This window comes from Martes martes (assembly GCF_963455335.1).
Source record: "Martes martes genome assembly, chromosome: 5".
Classification (NCBI taxonomy): domain Eukaryota; kingdom Metazoa; phylum Chordata; class Mammalia; order Carnivora; family Mustelidae; genus Martes; species Martes martes.
In genome coordinates, this window is record NC_137892.1 from 116,439,462 (window position 1) to 116,458,109 (window position 18,648).

General features: G+C 46.1%; 1 protein-coding gene across 1 annotated transcript; it reads left to right on the forward strand.

Moving 5' to 3' along the window:
- Positions 1-94: 94 nt before the first annotated feature.
- IL12B (interleukin 12B) lies at positions 95-9,130 on the forward strand (the record flags this gene model as incomplete). The annotated part of the gene is made up of 6 exons (XM_080804939.1): positions 95-182; positions 3,468-3,743; positions 4,273-4,390; positions 5,840-6,057; positions 7,494-7,651; positions 8,999-9,130. The coding sequence occupies 6 exons, from the start codon at positions 95-97 to the stop codon at positions 9,128-9,130; spliced, it is 990 nt and encodes a 329-aa protein (XP_080661065.1).
- Positions 9,131-18,648: the final 9,518 nt, after the last annotated feature.

The following is an 18,648-nucleotide window of genomic DNA, read 5'->3' on the forward strand; positions in this document are numbered from 1 at the left end:
AAGCAACTGAATAGCTACTGACGTCATCTCTTCAATTTTCCCTCCTCTTCTTTCTCTTTCCCTCCTTCTTCTCCCGTTTCTCCCCCTCCTACAGATGCACCCTCGGCAGCTGGTCATCTCCTGGATTTCCCTGGGTTTGCTGGCATCTCCCCTCATGGCCATTTGGGAACTGGAGAAAAATGGTAACCAGGCTCTCCTTCTCGGCGGTGGCCGCGAAACCTAAGCCAGGACTTATCAGGCAGGCCCTGGGGGGAAATCAGACCGAAAGGGGCAACCAGGCCTTGGGGCCTCCTAGTGAGTGCCATCACTGGGAAAATACGGGCCATCTGTCCTTCCTTCACCTTTGAGGGCATCCATGTCATTTGGCTTTCATATTAGATTCCAGAATAGGAACTTTTTATAGACTATGTTGGGAAAGGCTATACGGACTTCACGAGTATTACTAAAACCCAACTGTATCATACAATGAAAATTCCAAAGTGAAGGATTTGGGAAGATTAAGAACTATGTTCCATCATCCGCCCTCCACCTCACAATATCGCTCCCTCCGTAGCACGGAGAGACTCACCTCTGACCACGCACTTTGGGGGAAGCATAGGATTTAGAGTCACATTGACTTGGGCTCAAAGGCTGACTCTGCCACTTCTCAGTTAGGTGACCTTGCGCTGGGTCACCTCTAAGGCTAAGTTTCCCCAACTGTGAACTAGGGATTTTAAAGTGACCACCTAATACATGGATGATTGAATGTTAACGAATGCAGGGACAACTCAACGCCTGTGAAGGGAGAGTAATGTTAGCCAGGACTGTTTTGGGTGTTTAAAATGATGTCTCTGGTGATTCAAGAGAACCTGTTTATAAGCCCAATGATCAAAAAATTACTAGTAGAATAATAGAATAGGTAGGCATTAGTAAAAGGGGTTCCTCTATCCTCCTATTATCTCTCACACAGTAAATAATGTATTAATTGTTGTTAGCTGTTCCTGAAAGATCTTCAAATGTTTCTAAAGGAAGCCAACGTAATGTTGGCAATTCCCGTCTGTAATTGTATAATGGTAATGAAAGTTAATATTAGTTGAGCACAGTATCTCATTTAATTCTCACAACTGTGTGAAACAAGGACTGTTCATTTCCCATTTTACCGATGTTGTAAATAAATAGAGGCTACCGAGATTAAGTTAACTTCCCCAGTTTAACAGACCTGGGAAGGATAGAACAGGGACTTGATCCCAATTCTGTCTCACTTCAAAGCCTGTGCATTTAAGTATTTGAAGAAGGTTTTATAAGAGAGACGTGAAGCAATGTTTCCTACGTGCTTGGAGCACAGAAGGAAATAGGCATAAGTTAGAGTGAAGACATTTCAGCTGATGACCAGAAATAATCTGTGGGTAGTCAGGAGAGTACCACCCTAGAAAATGGATACCTGAAAAAAATTGTGGCCTATCCCTCCATTCTTAATCATTTTGGGAAGGCAACAATCCAGCCATGTCCCCTCTGCCTGAGGAGGCTTTGAGAGTTTTAGACCCTCCCTTGAGAAAAGGCAAAAGCCTGAGCCAGATGATTATGCCAAATCCCTTCCAACGCTGGGATTTTTAGTGAGCTCAGGAAGCTTGGCTCTTGCATAGTAAACCCCGAAGTCACTTCTAATTTGGTAAACCACAGAAATTCCAGGAAGTGATTGTGAGGCACAGAGGGCAGATGACTTTGGAGGCGAGATAAGGTGATGAGGCCAGGCACTAGGTCCTAGAAGCCCTTCCTCAGGCTCCCTCTTGCAGTTGCTGTCCCCTACCCCTGGGTAAGGGTCTTCTAGGCCTTCTGAGTCTTAGTTGTGACAGGAAAATAGCCTTGCTGTTCAGTTACTGGTAGAACTAGAGAAAGCCAAAGGTGCCACGTGGTTTTATGTCAGCAAAGCTAATCACTTCCAAAGACTTGCTTTTTACCTCATGTCTTTGTTACCCATTCGGTAGCTATAAATCCCTCTGAGGTAAAGTGAGAACTTTATACCCCATAGTGCTTTACATCTGGATTCCAACAATAAGATTTATAATGCACCATTATAGAGCATTTAAGGGCACTATATTAAGCTGTTGTATGAATTTGGTTGTATCATCCATGTCTCGACTTGCTGAAGCAAGCACTGATAATTTTGGTCATTTTGAAAATGATGACACCAAAGCTTAGAGGAATTGAATGTCTTGCCTGAGGCCATGGGCAAGTATAAGATACGGAGCTGAATCTAAACTCAGACCTACGTGACTCCAAAATCCAGGCTCTTAACCAGTGTGGCTGGCTCTCCAATTTGAGAGAGCATCAAAATTAGAGAGAGGGCATCAAAATTTATGGAGAGCATAAATGACAGACCCTTAGGCCCATCCCAAAGTTCCTGATTCGACAACCCAGATTCTGGATTTCCTGCAGTTTCCTAGTGCTGCCGCTGATCAGTGATCAGGCTTGGGGAACCACGGCATTAAATGACTCTAGTTCATTAGTAAGTGATGCACACAGGAATGAAGCCGGAATGTGATGCACTCATTGAAATACTCTACTGGGCCATTCCTCAAGTGCCAGTTTAGATACTCAGGTTAGAGAGCCAATGCCAAGCCAACTAGGCAGAAGGCCTGAGATTTTGCTCTTGTGCTTCTAACTTGATGTAAGCTTGTGTAGCTTCTTGGTTTTGGCATGCTCCTCTATGACATGGGAAGACCAGTATCTACTGAACCACTTCATAAGAGAGTAAAATTGCTTAAAAAAATAGAACAAATATCTCCATTGCTGAGTTTTATGTGGTAGGAACTAAATCCTCAAATGCCCATGGAAAGTTCTAAGGCCGTTTCTCTGTACAATCATCTGACCAAACATTGTTGTGTGAATAACAATAACCAACACTGAGTTTACAGTGGTAAGCACCATCCTAAGTGATTTATATGTTTGTTTTTTTTTAATTTAATCCTCGTAGCCAAACTTATGACATAGGTGCTATTATTGTCGTTTTATAGATGAGGAAACTGAGGCTCATGGTGATTTATTACCTTGTTCCAAATGCCCTAGCCAGTTACTGGGGCCAGGATCTCAGTGCTGGTCAGTTTTCTTGACACGGCTGTGCCCTGCCATATTCTCCACGCAACTGAAATTGTGCTAGCAGGTTCTTCTCTCCACCAGGCCTTTGGTAAAGAGTTTTGTGCTGTTCGCATTTTTCGACTGCATCAAGGCCTTCCCCATCTTGCCGGGGAATCAGAGGTTAATTGTTAAAGACAGGTTGCCAGTTAATGACTCCATAAAACTCTTTGCTTATCTCTTCATGACCTTAACCCCAAGTAGGGCCCAGTGACCTGAGATCAGTCATCTCAGCAAGCATTTGCCTCAGCAAGGCAAGGTCGTGCTCTGCAATACAAATGCACAGGGGTTCCGAAGACCTACTCCCGGGGCTCATGGAGTGTACAGTCCAGTTCTCCACTCCCTGTGCTCTCCAGTTTATGTTGTAGAGTTGGACTGGCACCCGGACGCCCCCGGAGAAATGGTGGTCCTCACCTGCCATACCCCTGAAGAAGATGACATCACCTGGACCTCGGACCAGAGCAGTGAAGTCTTAGGCTCCGGTAAAACTCTGACCATCCAAGTCAAAGAATTTGGAGATGCTGGCCGGTATACCTGTCATAAAGGAGGCAAGGTTCTGAGCCATTCGCTCCTGCTGATTCACAAAAAGGAAGATGGAATTTGGTCCACTGATATCTTAAAGGAACAGAAAGGTAATTCCATTCACTCAGAGGATGTCAATTTTCTCTTGTGCTCCATAAGGAATAAATCAAAAAATGTAAAAGGTTAAGACGTGACTAGCATAGTGAAAGAACTAATATCAAATCCCTTACTGAAACCACCTATGTTATTGTTTGCTTTCTTAGACACTTTGGGTAATCAGCCCTCCCAATCTCATGTTGAGAGATTTTCATGGTGAAGCTGGGTGGTTTTCCTGAAGTTCTTTTTAAATGGCTAATGGAAATTAACCAAAGTGTATATCAGCCCTGGGATGGCAGCCTTGAGAAACTGAATACCTCCCTCTGATGTATTAGGCGCATAGTGTACTCTGCAGCATCAGCAACGGATTGAGACATTCTTCGTCCTCGCTGAACTGCCTGTCAGGGAGCAGCATCATTTTCCAAGGGAATAAATGGGAGATCTTCATTCCTGAACCCCTCGGTGGCCTGTGGTTCACCACAACTAAAATCAATCTGAAAGAAAACCTCCAAATGTTGAATTTTTTGTTCTTTTCAAATCCAGAATCCAAAAATAAGATCTTTCTAAAATGTGAGGCAAAGAATTATTCTGGACGTTTCACCTGCTGGTGGCTGACAGCAATCAGTACTGACTTGAAATTTAGCGTCAAAAGCAGCAGAGGGTAAGTGAAACCACGTTGATTTCTCAGTATTTTGCTGGAACTATTTCATTAAGAAAGTAAGGGCGACCCCGCCATGGGCTATCAGTTAATGATAAGGGAGAAAACAAAGTCAAACCTATATTTTTTCAACACCCCCTCCTGCCTAAATTGGGGAAAGAACATGGAGATTTAAGCTAATCGCCTGAACAAAGGTGTGGGTTAGAACAGGATACTCTTGGGACCTGAGAATAGCCTCTGCTCGTTTGAACCCACTCATGCAGATTGCCTGGCGATGCTTCATTAAGGCTCATAGCACCATGGGGAGGGATAAAGGGAGACATCGAAGCCACGAATGACTTGCCAAAATTGCACCTTGAGATGAAAATAGAAACAAAGCTCCAGGGCATAGATCTTGAAAGCCCTGAAGCCAACTCCAAAACCCTGAGGCTTCTAGAAATTTTCCCAGAGCTATTTCAACTCCTTTCCTTCTGCCGACACCATTAATCCAAAGTTCTTTGTCCGATGCACTTGGACTTCCCCTAAGAAACCAGTTTCCATGGATACTGAACCTATGTTAAGCGGTCTATGTGCCTTCCCTCACTCACCATCTAGGTTCCTGAACAAGGCGGGGTGACAGAGCAAACCCCAGGTGATCAGCCTGATCTGACCACCATTTAACTGAGCACATTAACCTCTACGGTCTCCCTTTTCCATCTTGAAAATGAAAATGCTTACTAAAGGAACGCTTATACAAACACGCAGAGACACAGATGCCAGTGCTCGTTGTGATGTTTTTGGTAATCAGCAGGGGAAAAGTTAAAGTGCAGTCCCTTATCCTCTAGTTTAATGTGACACCATCAAAATGGATATCCCAGTCTGTGTGGTCTACCTTGGAGCACTCCCCGTATGTTCAGAAGGGGAAGAGATGGTTATAAACCACATACACATATACATAGTTGGATCCTATTTAATAGACCAAATAGACATGTATCCATATATACATGTGGATATATGATTGCTTTGAATATTCAGAGACAAAGGTCTGGAGGGATACAACAAGCTATGAATAGTGTTTCTATCTGGGGAGTGAGATTAGGGTTAAGAGGCACACGCATTTCATGTACATGCATTTTTATCTTTTTATTTTTTTTTATAATTAACACGTATGGATTTTGTCATTACAATGGGAAAAATCATTTAAAATTGTAATAAGGAAATTTGACCAAGGGCTCTGGATCTAAACATTTCTGGATTCATTTAGGCCAGAGGCATGGACATGCAAAGCTCTCTCTAAATATTTGTACCGCCTCTTGTGGTAAAGCTTATTCTCCTGGGGAGGGCAGTTTCTTACCCCCTGAGGAGAAATCAAACCCATTGGAGAAATCATGTCCTCCAACGGCTGTCTGACTCCAGCCGCTGGGAACTAACCACAGACGGGTGACACGGGGTAATGTCTGTCTTTGATTTCAGCCTCTCTGACCCCCAAGGGGTGACGTGTGGAGCAGTGACACTCTCAGCAGAGAGGGTCAGAGTGGACAACAGGGATTATAAGAAGTACACGGTGGAGTGTCAGGAGGGCAGTGCCTGCCCTGCTGCCGAGGAGAGCCAGCCCATTGAGGTCGTGGTGGGTGCTATTCACAAGCTCAAGTATGAAAACTACACCAGCAGCTTCTTCATCAGAGACATCAGTGAGTTTGCTGAATTATGTATGCTTCATAAGGATAAATGCCATTTGTCACATGTCCCCGATGCCCCATGCACCGGGGTAAGAGGTTTACATCGCGTTGTCTCCTTTACTCTGTACCCCCCAAAAGAGTACAATGTGGATACTATTCTCTGCATTTTCAGGAAGAGAAAACTGAGTCTCAGACTGGTTAAAGAATTTGTCCTGGACCTCACAGCTAGCCACTCAGACCTAGCTCTGCCCCATTGGAAAGAGCAGGCTCTTGACTGCCCTCTGTCGGCTGCCCAGGCAGCTTCCACGGTGCATCCAGGAGGACCCCCTCAAGCATAATATTTATATTCAGAATGAAGGCTTCTCTGCTAATTGTAGTTATTCCCAGCCAGTCTTTCTCTAGTATTTGGGGGAAAAAAATCTTCATTACTGGAATATAAGCTCCTCCAAAATGGACATCTATTTTTTAATCAGCAGATGGAGACGTTGCCATTTGTCATTTCCTTTGCCATTTATCCCTTGGACATTCCTCATGAAATAAAATTCATAGAACCACAGAGCTTGCTCGAGCATTTGTGGAGAAATTACTCTTGGCAGGTAGGGGGAGGTTTGGATTCACAGAGGATGGCCAGGGAAGGTCTCTCAGAGGTGATATTTGGCTGAGTTCTGAAGAAAAGAAGATGTCAGTTGTGTTAAGAACAGAGAGAAGAGTATCTGAAAAGCATCTACTAGGAGCCACGGTCCCTTGGGCTTTGGACATTCCATAGACTGTCTCCCCTGCCCTCATCTAGACGAAAGTATGCTACTTGAGGACAAAGTCTTTTGTAGTACTCGCTGCTGTATCTTCCACACGTAGTCCAGTAGCTGGCACATAGCTGGTGTTCACTCCTCATTTACTGAACGAACAAATGAATGAATGAATGAATGAGCATAGAGACAATCTGAGTTTAACTGCCGCAAGGCAAGTGAGCGCCAGATGTCGTGAAAAGACAACAGAAAGAGCACAAGATGGAAAATCCCTCATCTCATCCCTAGCGAGAGGCTCAGCTCAGGTCCAAGTTTGGTGCCAAGAGGGGTACTGAGCGCAGGGAGGGTGGTCCTTCCCCACCTGGCCCAGATGTGAGACTCTTGCTATCTCTATGAAATTTCTTCTGAGCATGACGCGGAGATAGTTCCGCTGCCGGGGCTCATTGGCTTGTGCAGGGATGAGAAGGATTCTGAGCCTGTCTCAGGTTCAGCCAGAGAGGAGGGGAAAACAGGTGAGAATACCAGCGTGAGCACCAGCAGCTGGGGTGCCTCATGTCTGCCAACTGGGTGCCCAGAGAATTTAAGTAACCGTCCTACGGACTCACGGCTGGTCAAAGGTGAAAGTGGGATCAGAAGCCAGAGCTACCTTACACCAAAGCCCCCTCAGGCAAATAAAGGGCGTGGCTTTATCTTCTTCCACAGTCAAACCGGACCCGCCCATGAACCTGCAGCTGAAGCCCTTACAAAATTCTCGGCACGTGGAGGTCAGCTGGGATTACCCCGATACCTGGAGCACCCCGCATTCCTACTTCTCCTTGACGTTCTGCGTACAGGGCCAGGGCAAGAACAATAGGGAGAAGGTAAGCTGTGACTCCAGGGCCACATAGTCAGGTTTATGGAGGTTTATGGAGGCCCACTTAGCACTTTCTCTGGGCCTGAGACGGCTTCAAGGGTTTTACATGGATATCTCACTTAATCCTACATGTAACCCTACAAAGGCAGACAGTATTATTATCAACACTTCACCAGGGAAGACAATGGAGCTCAGGCAGGTTAAATGACATGCCCAGAGTTAAACGTGCTAGGAAGGGTCAGAACCAGGAAACCAGTCTGGTGGGCACAGATCCCATGTACCTAACCACGCTACCTCCTCCAGTATGGGTGGTCATTAATTCTTGTGCTCAGACTTGGTCCTCATGTAGGAAATCTGAGCTCCAGGAACTTCAAATCATCATTGTTTCAATTTAGTGAGTATAATGAATGCTAGAACATGCATGCTATGTCTCACCCCAAATGGGTAATTCCCAACCTATCATGAAGTGATTTTGAGAAGAATGTTAGTGCTTACATAGGCTAAGACAGTGGCTTTCAAACTTCCCTGCCTTGGTGTCCTAATCCCAAGGTCCAGAAGGCACTTTTATAAAGTCCAACCCTCCTGGGACCCCGGTTTTAGAAACCACTGGATAAAGGCCTTATTCAGGATAGTGTTCACATTTGGTAGAAATTCAGTCATTTAGTCACTTGAGAATTATTAGAATTATTTTTTGTATGGGGATGGGCTATTCTGGAGTAGATTTTACCTAAATATTATTTAAAATCTTGATATGTATCTTCCCTACATAAGATTTATATCATTAATAGGTAATATTGACTGAACACTTTCTACTGATTAAAGACTTCGCTGAGGGTTTTACATGAGGGTTACCTTTAACTTTTACACATCTGTGAGATAGGAATAATTCCTATCCCTCTTTTATGAAGGATGAAACTGAGGCACAGAGCCCAAATCATCTTCCTGTGGTCACACAGATAAAAGTTAGCAATGCCTGGATTTCAGCACGTTTTCTGATAAAAGGATCAGGATACAGTATTTCAGAATATCCAGGGGACAGCTAGAGCATATATGCCTCTGTTCCACCATCGGCTTAGTACAGGGGTGAGTGTGCACTGGGCCTTCAGGCAAGGCAGCTGTTGTAGAAAGATGAAACCTGGACCAAACCATCTCTCCCTTTGGGCTGAAGTAGAAAAGCTGCATCCGTATTTAGAGCTTCTACCGGTAGGTGGCGCAAGTTCTACACACTCCACTGTTCATTGCACCTCCGGTGCCCAAAAACCAAGGTGTGCTTGTTTGGAGAGATCAGGCTTTGCAGAAATACACCCAGCCCATCTTGTGACTGCATTGCCAAAGACTTCTCTCTCCTTTGCAGAAAGAGAGACTCTGCGTGGACAAGACCTCAGCCAAGGTCACATGCCATAAGGATGCCAAGATCCGCGTGCAAGCCCGAGACCGCTACTATAGCTCATCCTGGAGCAACTGGGCATCTGTGTCCTGCAGTTAGGTGAGCAGCCCCACAAAGGCCAGCCCACACCTGCACATTTAGTGTCCCTGGGTGCAGGGCAATGGTGGGGGGGCGGGGTGGGAGAAGAAAGGGGAGATAAGGGGGCCCGGCACACAGTCACCAGAGTCAGAAAGATACACTTGTTCATTAAACAGATATTATTTGGTGCCCAGAGTGTTCTGGGCACTATGCTGGGTACAGAGATACTGCAGTAAAGACAACGGGTGTGGGTCCTGCCTTGCTGGAGAAGGCAAACAAGAGAGAGAGCAGGGAAAGGTGGCTTAGAGTCAGAGCAAGAATAGCTTGCAAGCTGTCTTCAGGAGTTAGACCCTTATCCTGGGCACCCTTGGTGGGGGACACCAAAGGCAACCAAATCCTAGACCACATAAGGACAGGCTGGGCCCTTCCAACTTGGAGTCCCCAAACTCAATTGCCCCAGTCATGTGTTGTGTGAAATAAGAAAGCTTTGCTGCCACATTTCTAATTCACAGAAACTGTTGGTGTTCTTTTTTAGGTTCCAATCCCAGGATGAAGCCTTAAAGGGAAAGTGGAAGTTATTATGCAAAATTTTCTAAAGACTCAATAGGATAGGCCCCCAAAAGTTATTTTCTACCTAATTTGCTTTTTTGTAAAGGATCGTGATCATGTCTTTGCAGTATTTTTTATATTTACATGCCAAATGGCCGCTGAATTAATCAGCTCCTTTATTTATAGGTTTTCCAGTGACCAGGTTGCCACTGACCTTAATGCTATTTAAATATTTAAGTAATTTATGTATTTATTAATTTATTATTTTTATTGAACACTTGTGTGCCAAGATGTATTGTATGTTTTGTACTCTCAGGACCTGAACTGTAAGGAAGAGGCCCTATTATGCAAAATGTGAAATTATGTGTTATTTTATACTGATAGCTTCTCAAGCAAGACTACAAGTGCTTCTGTTTTATGACAACCAGTGAGAGCACAATGTTCTGATGCCAGCACCATGATATATTTGTGACGGATGAGAACACAAAAGTAGTTAAATAGAGGCATGGAGACACGGATTCATTTGAGAAGTTTCTGGAGATGGAGATGTTAGTTTCTGTATCCAGGAAGACTTCCTGGAGGTGGTGTTGATAAAGCAGTGCAGGGCCACCTGCCCTTCTAAGCAAGTTTAGTTTTTGGATGCCTGAATTTAGAAAGGGCTAAAAAAATAGCGGAAGTTGAAATTCAGCTTCTGTCACATGGGCAGTCCTTAACCCCATCCATCTGAAAGACTTAGAAGAGGGACCCAGCGACATTTTAAGTGTCTGAAAAGTAAAAAGTTCCTAGGATTCAGGAAGGAGAACCAGTAGGGCCAACCACATAAAATTGCTCCTTAATAGCCACGCAGGAAAGCACACAGCTGCGAAGAAAATGACCACGAATTGCTTACTTGTCAGAGTGAGAGAAGCTGACCAGTGGATGTGACCAGAAAGTGCCCAGCACTAAGGTGCTACTTTTAGTAATTTAAGTAATGAATGTGCCTTCTGTAAAATGATTTCATTTGTTTTCTGTTTACTTGTGTTTACATTCTGATGATGAACCAATAAAAATAGAACCCTTCTTTGCAATGATATTTTGGGCTTTCTCAGCTGACTTGAGGATCCTGTTCCCACATTGACCGGGACTGCATTATTTTTCCCCTGCCATTTCAGAACTGCCCTCCTTGGAAGCAATTTCACTTCCAGTTCTGCAGAGCTGCCCTTTCCCTTTATAGGATTCCCAAAGTCAGAGCCTTGCTGAGCTCAGGGGAATGTCCCTGTGGTCTGCATGGGCCCGAAAGTGCATTACACTCTCTTTAGAGGTTGGGTGCTCTCGCTTCATTCCCCTTCTAGCCTGGAATTGACTCTACTAGTTCCAAAGCATCATGAAATAAAACTCCAACCTGCTAGAGTCATGAGCATCCCAGCCCAGAGGGCCAGATCCAGCATTCATGGAGGGTTCGTCATGTGTCTGGACATGTGCTAGCACTTGAGGTTGAGGAATTCCAGAAAACCTCGAGTTGCCTTCCCCCAAACAGTGCCCACTCCTGGCACAGCTTAGAAGATAGGGATGAAAAGTTAACTTCAGTACCACAAAATGCTAAAATGTTCAGTTTATGGCACCCCGGGTAAGAACGAAAGAGAAGAATCAGTGTAACCTGGAGTTGCCCAAGAGGGCTCCATGGAGAAGGGGAGGTCAAAGAAAGGGCAGAGCCTGCCAACTCCTCTTCAGTGCCTCCCATGAAAAGAGCACGTGGGGGGGATCCAAGAGAATGGCGTCCATTCTCTACGATCTTCGATGGTGAAGTGTACATACCTGGGCTATTCCTAAGGGAATTATAATAGGGATGTTGTACGTGTCCTTATTTGAAGTGTTTCCTGGAGCCCTTATTCTACTCTGGTTCCGACCTGGAGGAATGGTAGAAAGGTTGTCATCCTAATACAACTTTTGAAACCCATCATCTCGTATTATGAGCCCACACTTGATAGCACATGGTTGGTTAATAACAACTCTTTGTCCTCCTACAGGGCCCTTCATCTAGAGATACCCAAACACTTAATGGGCAGTTAATGAACAACGCTAACCGAGAAAAAATAATTAATCACATATATAAGTACAGAGATCAGGGGACCTTTCCCAAAACTTCCGGCCAGCATGGGGGCAGAGCTCAGATGTCTGGCTCCCACCTGACATGACCTCTTAGCATTCAAGTAATTTTAATTTCAGCACATGCACTGGAGAGTTTTTGTTTTTGAAAGATATTCTTCAGGACAGTCCTATCTTATGGGGTGTCTATTCCCTACAAATGTATCAAATGTTCTAGCAAAAAGCTCAGGACTGGGAACCAGGAGACTGGGCCTGGGCCTGGCCAGCCCTGCTACATGTCCGTGTGACCTTCGACAGGACACTGGGCACAACCTTCTGGCTGTCCCATCACTGCTCACTCTCAACTTCTTTCACATCCAGTGGCCCCCCCGAGCTCTAGGTTTGGGAAGCTAAGTAATCACTTTTCTAGCCACACTGGCTGCTCAGCAAGGCCACGAGACCTAGTTCCAGCCCATGACACGTAAGAAAATTTGGCTGGCGTTCTCCTGAGAAAAGACAGAGCCAGGGCGAACATTACCCATTCCCTCCTTCCTCTCTTGAGCAGATGAAATTTCAGAAGTCTCAGAGGAAACCCCTGCAATCAGAATGGAAACCACCAGGCTGAGACTAGAAAGATAAAAAGACTCTGGGACCCTAGCCACATCAAGAAGCTGAACCGACCCCTGTAACTACCTACCCCAAACTTCTTGCGTTAGAAAGAGAGATCCATGTGTGTGGTTTTTAAAATTCCAGTAGAATACGCATAAGAGAAAATGTACCATATTAGCCATCTTTAGGTGTCACATTCAGAGGCATCTGCTATATTCAAATTGTTCTGCAACCCGTCACCATCAGCTATCTCCAGAATGTTCTCTTCTTCCCAAGCAAACTCTGTACCCATGTACTCCTCCCATGTTTGTTTCCAAATCAGAAAATGAATACACTGAAAATTAAATAAAGATATTCTCTTCAACATCTAGCTCGCCACTTAGGAGAGGCACCTGACCATGCCTGAAAAAGAAGTCAGGCCAGCTCTGGTGGGAACTGGCGTTAGAACACCTGGGTCTACCCCTTACGGAGCATCTGATCTACCCCTCGGGACACCCTGGAGCCATATCCAGTGATGCCAAGTGGGGTCCCGGTGATACCCTGCCTGCCTGAAGAGAGGTACCCATGGTCAGGAAGCTTGTGCCAAGGGCAGCTTGAGCCTGAGCAGGACTAAGCTGGGGGGGTGGTGTTCGGGCAAGCAGCTCCCACGGGAAAGACACCTCTGTTTTTCCTTCATTCACTCAACAATGTTTTTCTGAGTCACCTGTTTCCCTGGCACTATCCTCAACTTTCTGGATACAAGGCTAAACAAGACCCTATTCTCTCACGGCTTCCAGTCTCCAAGGGATTAAATGCTTAAAATTCTAGACACTGAAGGTCACTTCTTGAGAGTTAAGAGCTCTATAAAATGAGATAAATCCGTTTAATGGGGTTAGCACAGTACCTGGCCCATAGTAATCACTCAGTAAGTGGTGGCTATTTCCATGGACTAGCTCTGTGATCTTGAGCAAGTTACTTAACCTCTTCAAGCCCCAGTTTTCTCATCTGTAAAATGGGATAATAACAGCAACCAGTTCACAGAGTGGTTGCGAGGATTAATGGAATAACCCTTAGAAAGTGCTTATAAAAATCCCTAATCCGTAATAAGTACTCAATAAAAGCCGATTGCTAATATTCTTATTATATTACCTATAACCTGAAAAAAGAGTAATTCAGGACCCTATGCTTTTGTGGGGGCGGGGACATGGAGGGATCATAGTTCGGAGGTGGTGACGGTGTCTCAGAAGGTGGGTTGGGATGGAGGAAGCATTAGTTGGTCAATGAAGAGATCAGTCAAGCTCTTCAGTGTAAAATCCCTTTCTTATAAATAAAATTGCAGAAACATCCCCACATGGGGGAATACCAAGATGCAATGAGCCCAATTCCTGCCTTCAGGGATTTTTGGGTCTAAAAGGGACAAACATGGTGAATACATATTTTAAAACATAGCTAGGCTGGGATAAGGGTATGTGCATCCTAAATATTTCTTTTTACAAAGGTTTTCAGCTCCCAGGAAGGGCTTTTTCATTTCCTTTAGCCTTCCTGGATGCAATAATTTGACATAAACCTACCAATTCACCTTACCCATAAATCAGATTTTAATCATCTCTTTCCATTTCATTGCAGTATGGTCCCTCTTTTAGGACAGCATTTGTGAGCAAAATGCATGTGGACAAGACTTTCTCCATAGGGCCATATTATAACCAAGGAAATGAATTCCCTCTCTCAAGCTCATAAAATGCAAAAATAAAATCAGCATTTGGGCTGAGGGCAGAGGAAACCAGGCTCGCATACTGAAAACCCTCCTTCTGCAGGAAGCACGCTTGGCAGAGCTGATTTGCATTTACCTTCACGCAGGTCTGGGTTCCGCAGGCGCGCGGGGCATCCTGGCAGCCGGCCCAGGGGTCCTGTGCAGCCCCTCCACCCAGGGGCGGGTGTGTGACCCGCTGCAGGACTCTGCAGCTGCTCATTAATCTCCGGGCCTCTTTCATAAGGAACATAAACCATCTCTCCCCTGTCCTTCACCCCAGCTCACCAGGAGGCTTCCCTGGTTCTTTGCAAAAAGGGCCATCGCTAACCTCAGCATGGGGGGGTTCCAGAGAGCAGAATATTCTGCCAGTGACCCTGGGGTTTGGAGGAGAGGGTAAATTGGGGAGCAAATCTTGGACAAACCATGATGTCCAGTCCGCTTCCTCCTTCCCACACCCACCACCCAACAAGCACACAACAAACACTGATGGAATGGGGGCTACAGTGCCTGGAAGGATCCAGAATGCAGGGGGTGTGTGCGTGCACCTGGCCCTGGGCAAGAAGACCTCGGCTCAAATTCCTGCTGTCCACTTACCAGCTCTGCACCCTTAGGTTATTCCTTAATCTCTCCATGCCTCAGTCCCCCCCACCCCCAAAACAAGTATGTTAGCAGTGCTGCCACCTCCCCAGGGATGGTGTGAGAATGTAAGGAAACCAGGCTCCCAGCACCCAGCACCTGGCAAGACCTCAAAAGTCAGTTGCAGTTTCTGTGTTTATAAAGTCAGGCCAAAAAGGAGAAGCAGTGGTAATCCCACCGCTTCCTCCCTCTGCATGGAGATGAGGGCTGGTTCAGGACATGTACAAAAGCTTTCCAGTCCTGACTTGAAATCTCTGTCCTCCCACCCAGCAGCCGTCTCCTGGGCCAGCACCCAGCACCCAGCAGTGACATCCCCCCCAAATCACAGCATGCAGAGCTCTGCTCTGTTTCAGCAACCACTGCATGGGCTCCTGCTCGACCTTATTAAAACATTCTCCAGCCATGGCTTACCTCTTTCTTTGAAATCCCTCCTGTTGCCCTTTTGGGGTCCCTAGAGGCTCACCAGACCTATGGTCTCCCAGCTTGTTCAAGCTGGACTCCCTGTGTCCAAGTGGAAATCTTAAATGAAGTCCCACCCTACACAGGCACTGGGGAGAATGGTGGCCAAAGGGATTTTAGTTTTATCAGCAATGTTCTAATTCTTTGCAAGAAGAATATATTAGCATAGCCCCTGAATAATTAAAAATGAATTTTTTATAAAGTCCTTTATGGAAAGCAGACAAAAGCTGAGTCACTCTGGCTGAAGCCTCCCGTCCATTTGGTCCCCTCCCCCCACTCACCAGTGAACGCCCGGGGGCCCCACCTCAACACCCCTAAACTCTTCAGAGCCCAGTTTGAAAACTTCTACTTTTATAAAGGAAGAAATTGAAGGCGAGAGAAGTTTGGGGTCTTGCCCAAGCACCCAGAGCCTGATTAAGGCCAGGCCTCGAACTTGGATCTGGGTCCCCTGACTCCCATTTTGGCTGTTCCTGACATATTGAGTCAAAATCCCCAGAAGATTGCTTTTAAAATGACCAGCTTATCACCAGCGAGGGGCGGCATGTGAAAATCTAGGGATTCCCACAGACACATTCATACTAATCAGCTTCTCAAAACAGTTGCCGGGCCCCTTGGCACGTGGTGCAGGGAGGCTGAAGGACTTCCTCCGCTCCACTGCATGGGGCAGTGGAAGAGAAGCAGCAAGGACATATACCCTCTAAGCCAAGAAAAGTCAGGATTTGGGCTGCCACAGCATTGCTACTAGCCCTAGAGCACCTTAAGGCTAGTAAGAAAAAAGATGTCCCTTCCTCAGGGTGGACACAGCCCCATACCAGGTACCTGGCTTCCTGAGTGGAGAGCAGGCTCGATTTCTGCTCTCTCTCGACCTCTCAGCCAGGGCCCTTTGTGCAGGCCACAACCTGCCCAAACACACATGACAACCCTGGTCATATAGACAGTGGTAAGTGCTTGGGGTGAAGAAAACTGAAGGAGAAGGAGGGCTTTCCCTCATTTGTTCATTCATCCATTCATTCATTCAGCAAATAAGTACTCGTGTTTACTGTGCCAGGCACAGAGGTGCAGGGGAGAATCCATGAGCAAGGTGGGCAGGTCTGCTGCCTCCAAGATCTTAACAGCCTCAACAGGGCTGAAGCCAGCAGCAAGGACAGTGTGGTAAGTGTTAGCGTAGGTTAGGACGACTCTGTGGAGTTATCTGTGGGGATTGCCTTCACAGGTGCTTGAGGCTGCAAATAAGGCAGACCCCACTAAAAAGTGACTTGAGCAATAAGCAGCTATAAGGGCACCGAACAAGAAGTCTGGAAATAAGGGGGTGGCAGGATGTAATTCAGCAGTTGGATGACATCATCGAGAGCTTAGACACTTCTCAGCTTTCTTCTCCACTAGCTTTGGTATGCAGGCTTTTGTCCTCATCTGTGCCCCTCGAGATGGCTGCTGCAGCTCCCTGCGTCATTCCTCATATCATCGTGCCCGAAGACTGGAAAGGCAGCTCCTCCTCGAATACTTGTTTTTAATCAGAGAAGACAGTCTTTCCAGAGTCCTTTCCATGGGCAGACATGCCCATGCCCGACCTACCAGGAGGCTGGGAAAACAAGAATCTGGCAATCGCTCCCTCTGAAGTCAGAGGCAGGCCCTGACAGCAGGAAGGAGCTGAGTGGGAAATGGTTCTTGGTTAGGCAACCAACAGTGCCGCCCATGGGACTGCAAAGGAGGGACCCAGAACCTCGGTTTGAAGGTGGGCATCGGTGGCAGAAAAAATAATGCCCCCCTCTCCCACAAGATGTCCATGCCTAGTCCTTAGAACCTGTGAATGGGATGAGATCGTCCCAGATAATCCAGGTAGAATGAAGGTAATCCCATGAGCCCTTAGAAGTCCGAAGCAGTAGAGGGAGAAGGGACCGACGTCTGAAGCACGAGAAGGATTTGACCTTCAAACTGTTGCTGGCTTGAACATGAAGGGGCCACGTTTCAGAGAAATGGGGACCTCACTCCCACAACCACACAGAACTGAATTCTGCCAAGCACCTGAGTGAGTTTAGCACCAGATTGTCCCCCAAGAGTTTCCAGAAAGGAACACAGCCCTGCCTTGAGAAGCACTAAGCAGAGAACCCAGCCAAGCCCACCTGGACCTCTGACCTTCGTGACAGTAAATGGGTATGGCTGTAAGCAGCTAAATACACGGTAATTTGTTGGAGCAGCAATAGACACTGAAACAGATTCCCAAATGAGAACGTATCCATGTCGTGACCGCAAGAGTTAAGAGAAATTGCCAGGTAAAGGGAGCAGCATGAGCGCAAGTCTGGGGGAAAGACATGTTTGGAAACCAGCGAGAGCTCTTCTGAACCCAAGCGAGGTGTGAGGGACAGGAAGGAAAAGAGAGAAATAAAAAACAAGGAAGGGGAGCAAGTAGGAACTAAATCCTCCTAAATAAACTAAAGGAGCTGGGTCCTCAAGTGTCTAGCTTGGGCTTCGCCATGTGGCAACAGAACGCCACTGAAAGGTTTTAAGCAGAAACGCGATGGGTAAAATGAAAATCTGAGCCCATCACTTCACTGCTTAAAACCTGAACCCATAGACGGGTTCAGAGCCCATCTATGAAATGTGGTCTAGAGATACGCAGCTGGGGATCACCGTTACATGCAGGAAAATCCCCTTCAGCCATTCAGAAGACAACGCTTAGGAGGAGAGGGGTTGAGAACTGGGAAATGGGGATGTGCCTTCAAAAGCTTTCACCTCCACTTTGTGCCTTGGGAGCAACCTTGAGTAAGAGACAAACTAAAACTGGGCCTGTCTTCTTCAAATCCCGCCGGCTGAGCCTAGTGCCAAGAAGCCCAGGGATGCTCAATAAAGGTTAATTGAATGGAAGAATGAGTCAAGAAGGCAAACAAGATGGACTCCAGTGGGCAATTCTCTCTGATTAGTTGCCATCAGACGGAGGAAACGTTTGCTCTCCAGTTTCCTTAAGCAGCTCCACTGCCCCAGGATGCAGTCCCGCATGATTTGAATCACTGAATTTAATCCTGATCTTCACTTAAATTATTTGCTCACTTTCAAAATGGAACCTCTCCTTGGATGACGAATGCTCCTTTCTTGGGAGGACTAAGACATCGGGTGTCAAGTGTTTCCAAATAAGCAGGCGTTCGATTTCACCATCCCGGGGTGACTGCAGAGAAACGGGGGGTGAGTGAACAGGATTTGGCATCCGGATGTGTACTGTACTATTTTTCATCCCTGGAATTTGTATATAAGGTATAAAGAGAAACTCATCAAAGGCGACCATTTGACAGCTCGTAAGAGGCCGTTGGGAATGAAAGCCAGGAGTTAAGAAGATCCTGCCATCCTTGGGAATACGCGGGTGTCACTGTAGTGGTTTTAACTCACTTGGCCACTGACTAGCTGTATGTAGTTCCCTACCAGTCTAAGCATCAAGTCTCTTGGCTATCATTTGGAAGCAGTAAGAGCACTTTCTGCAGAGGGCAGAGTGGAGATGAAATGA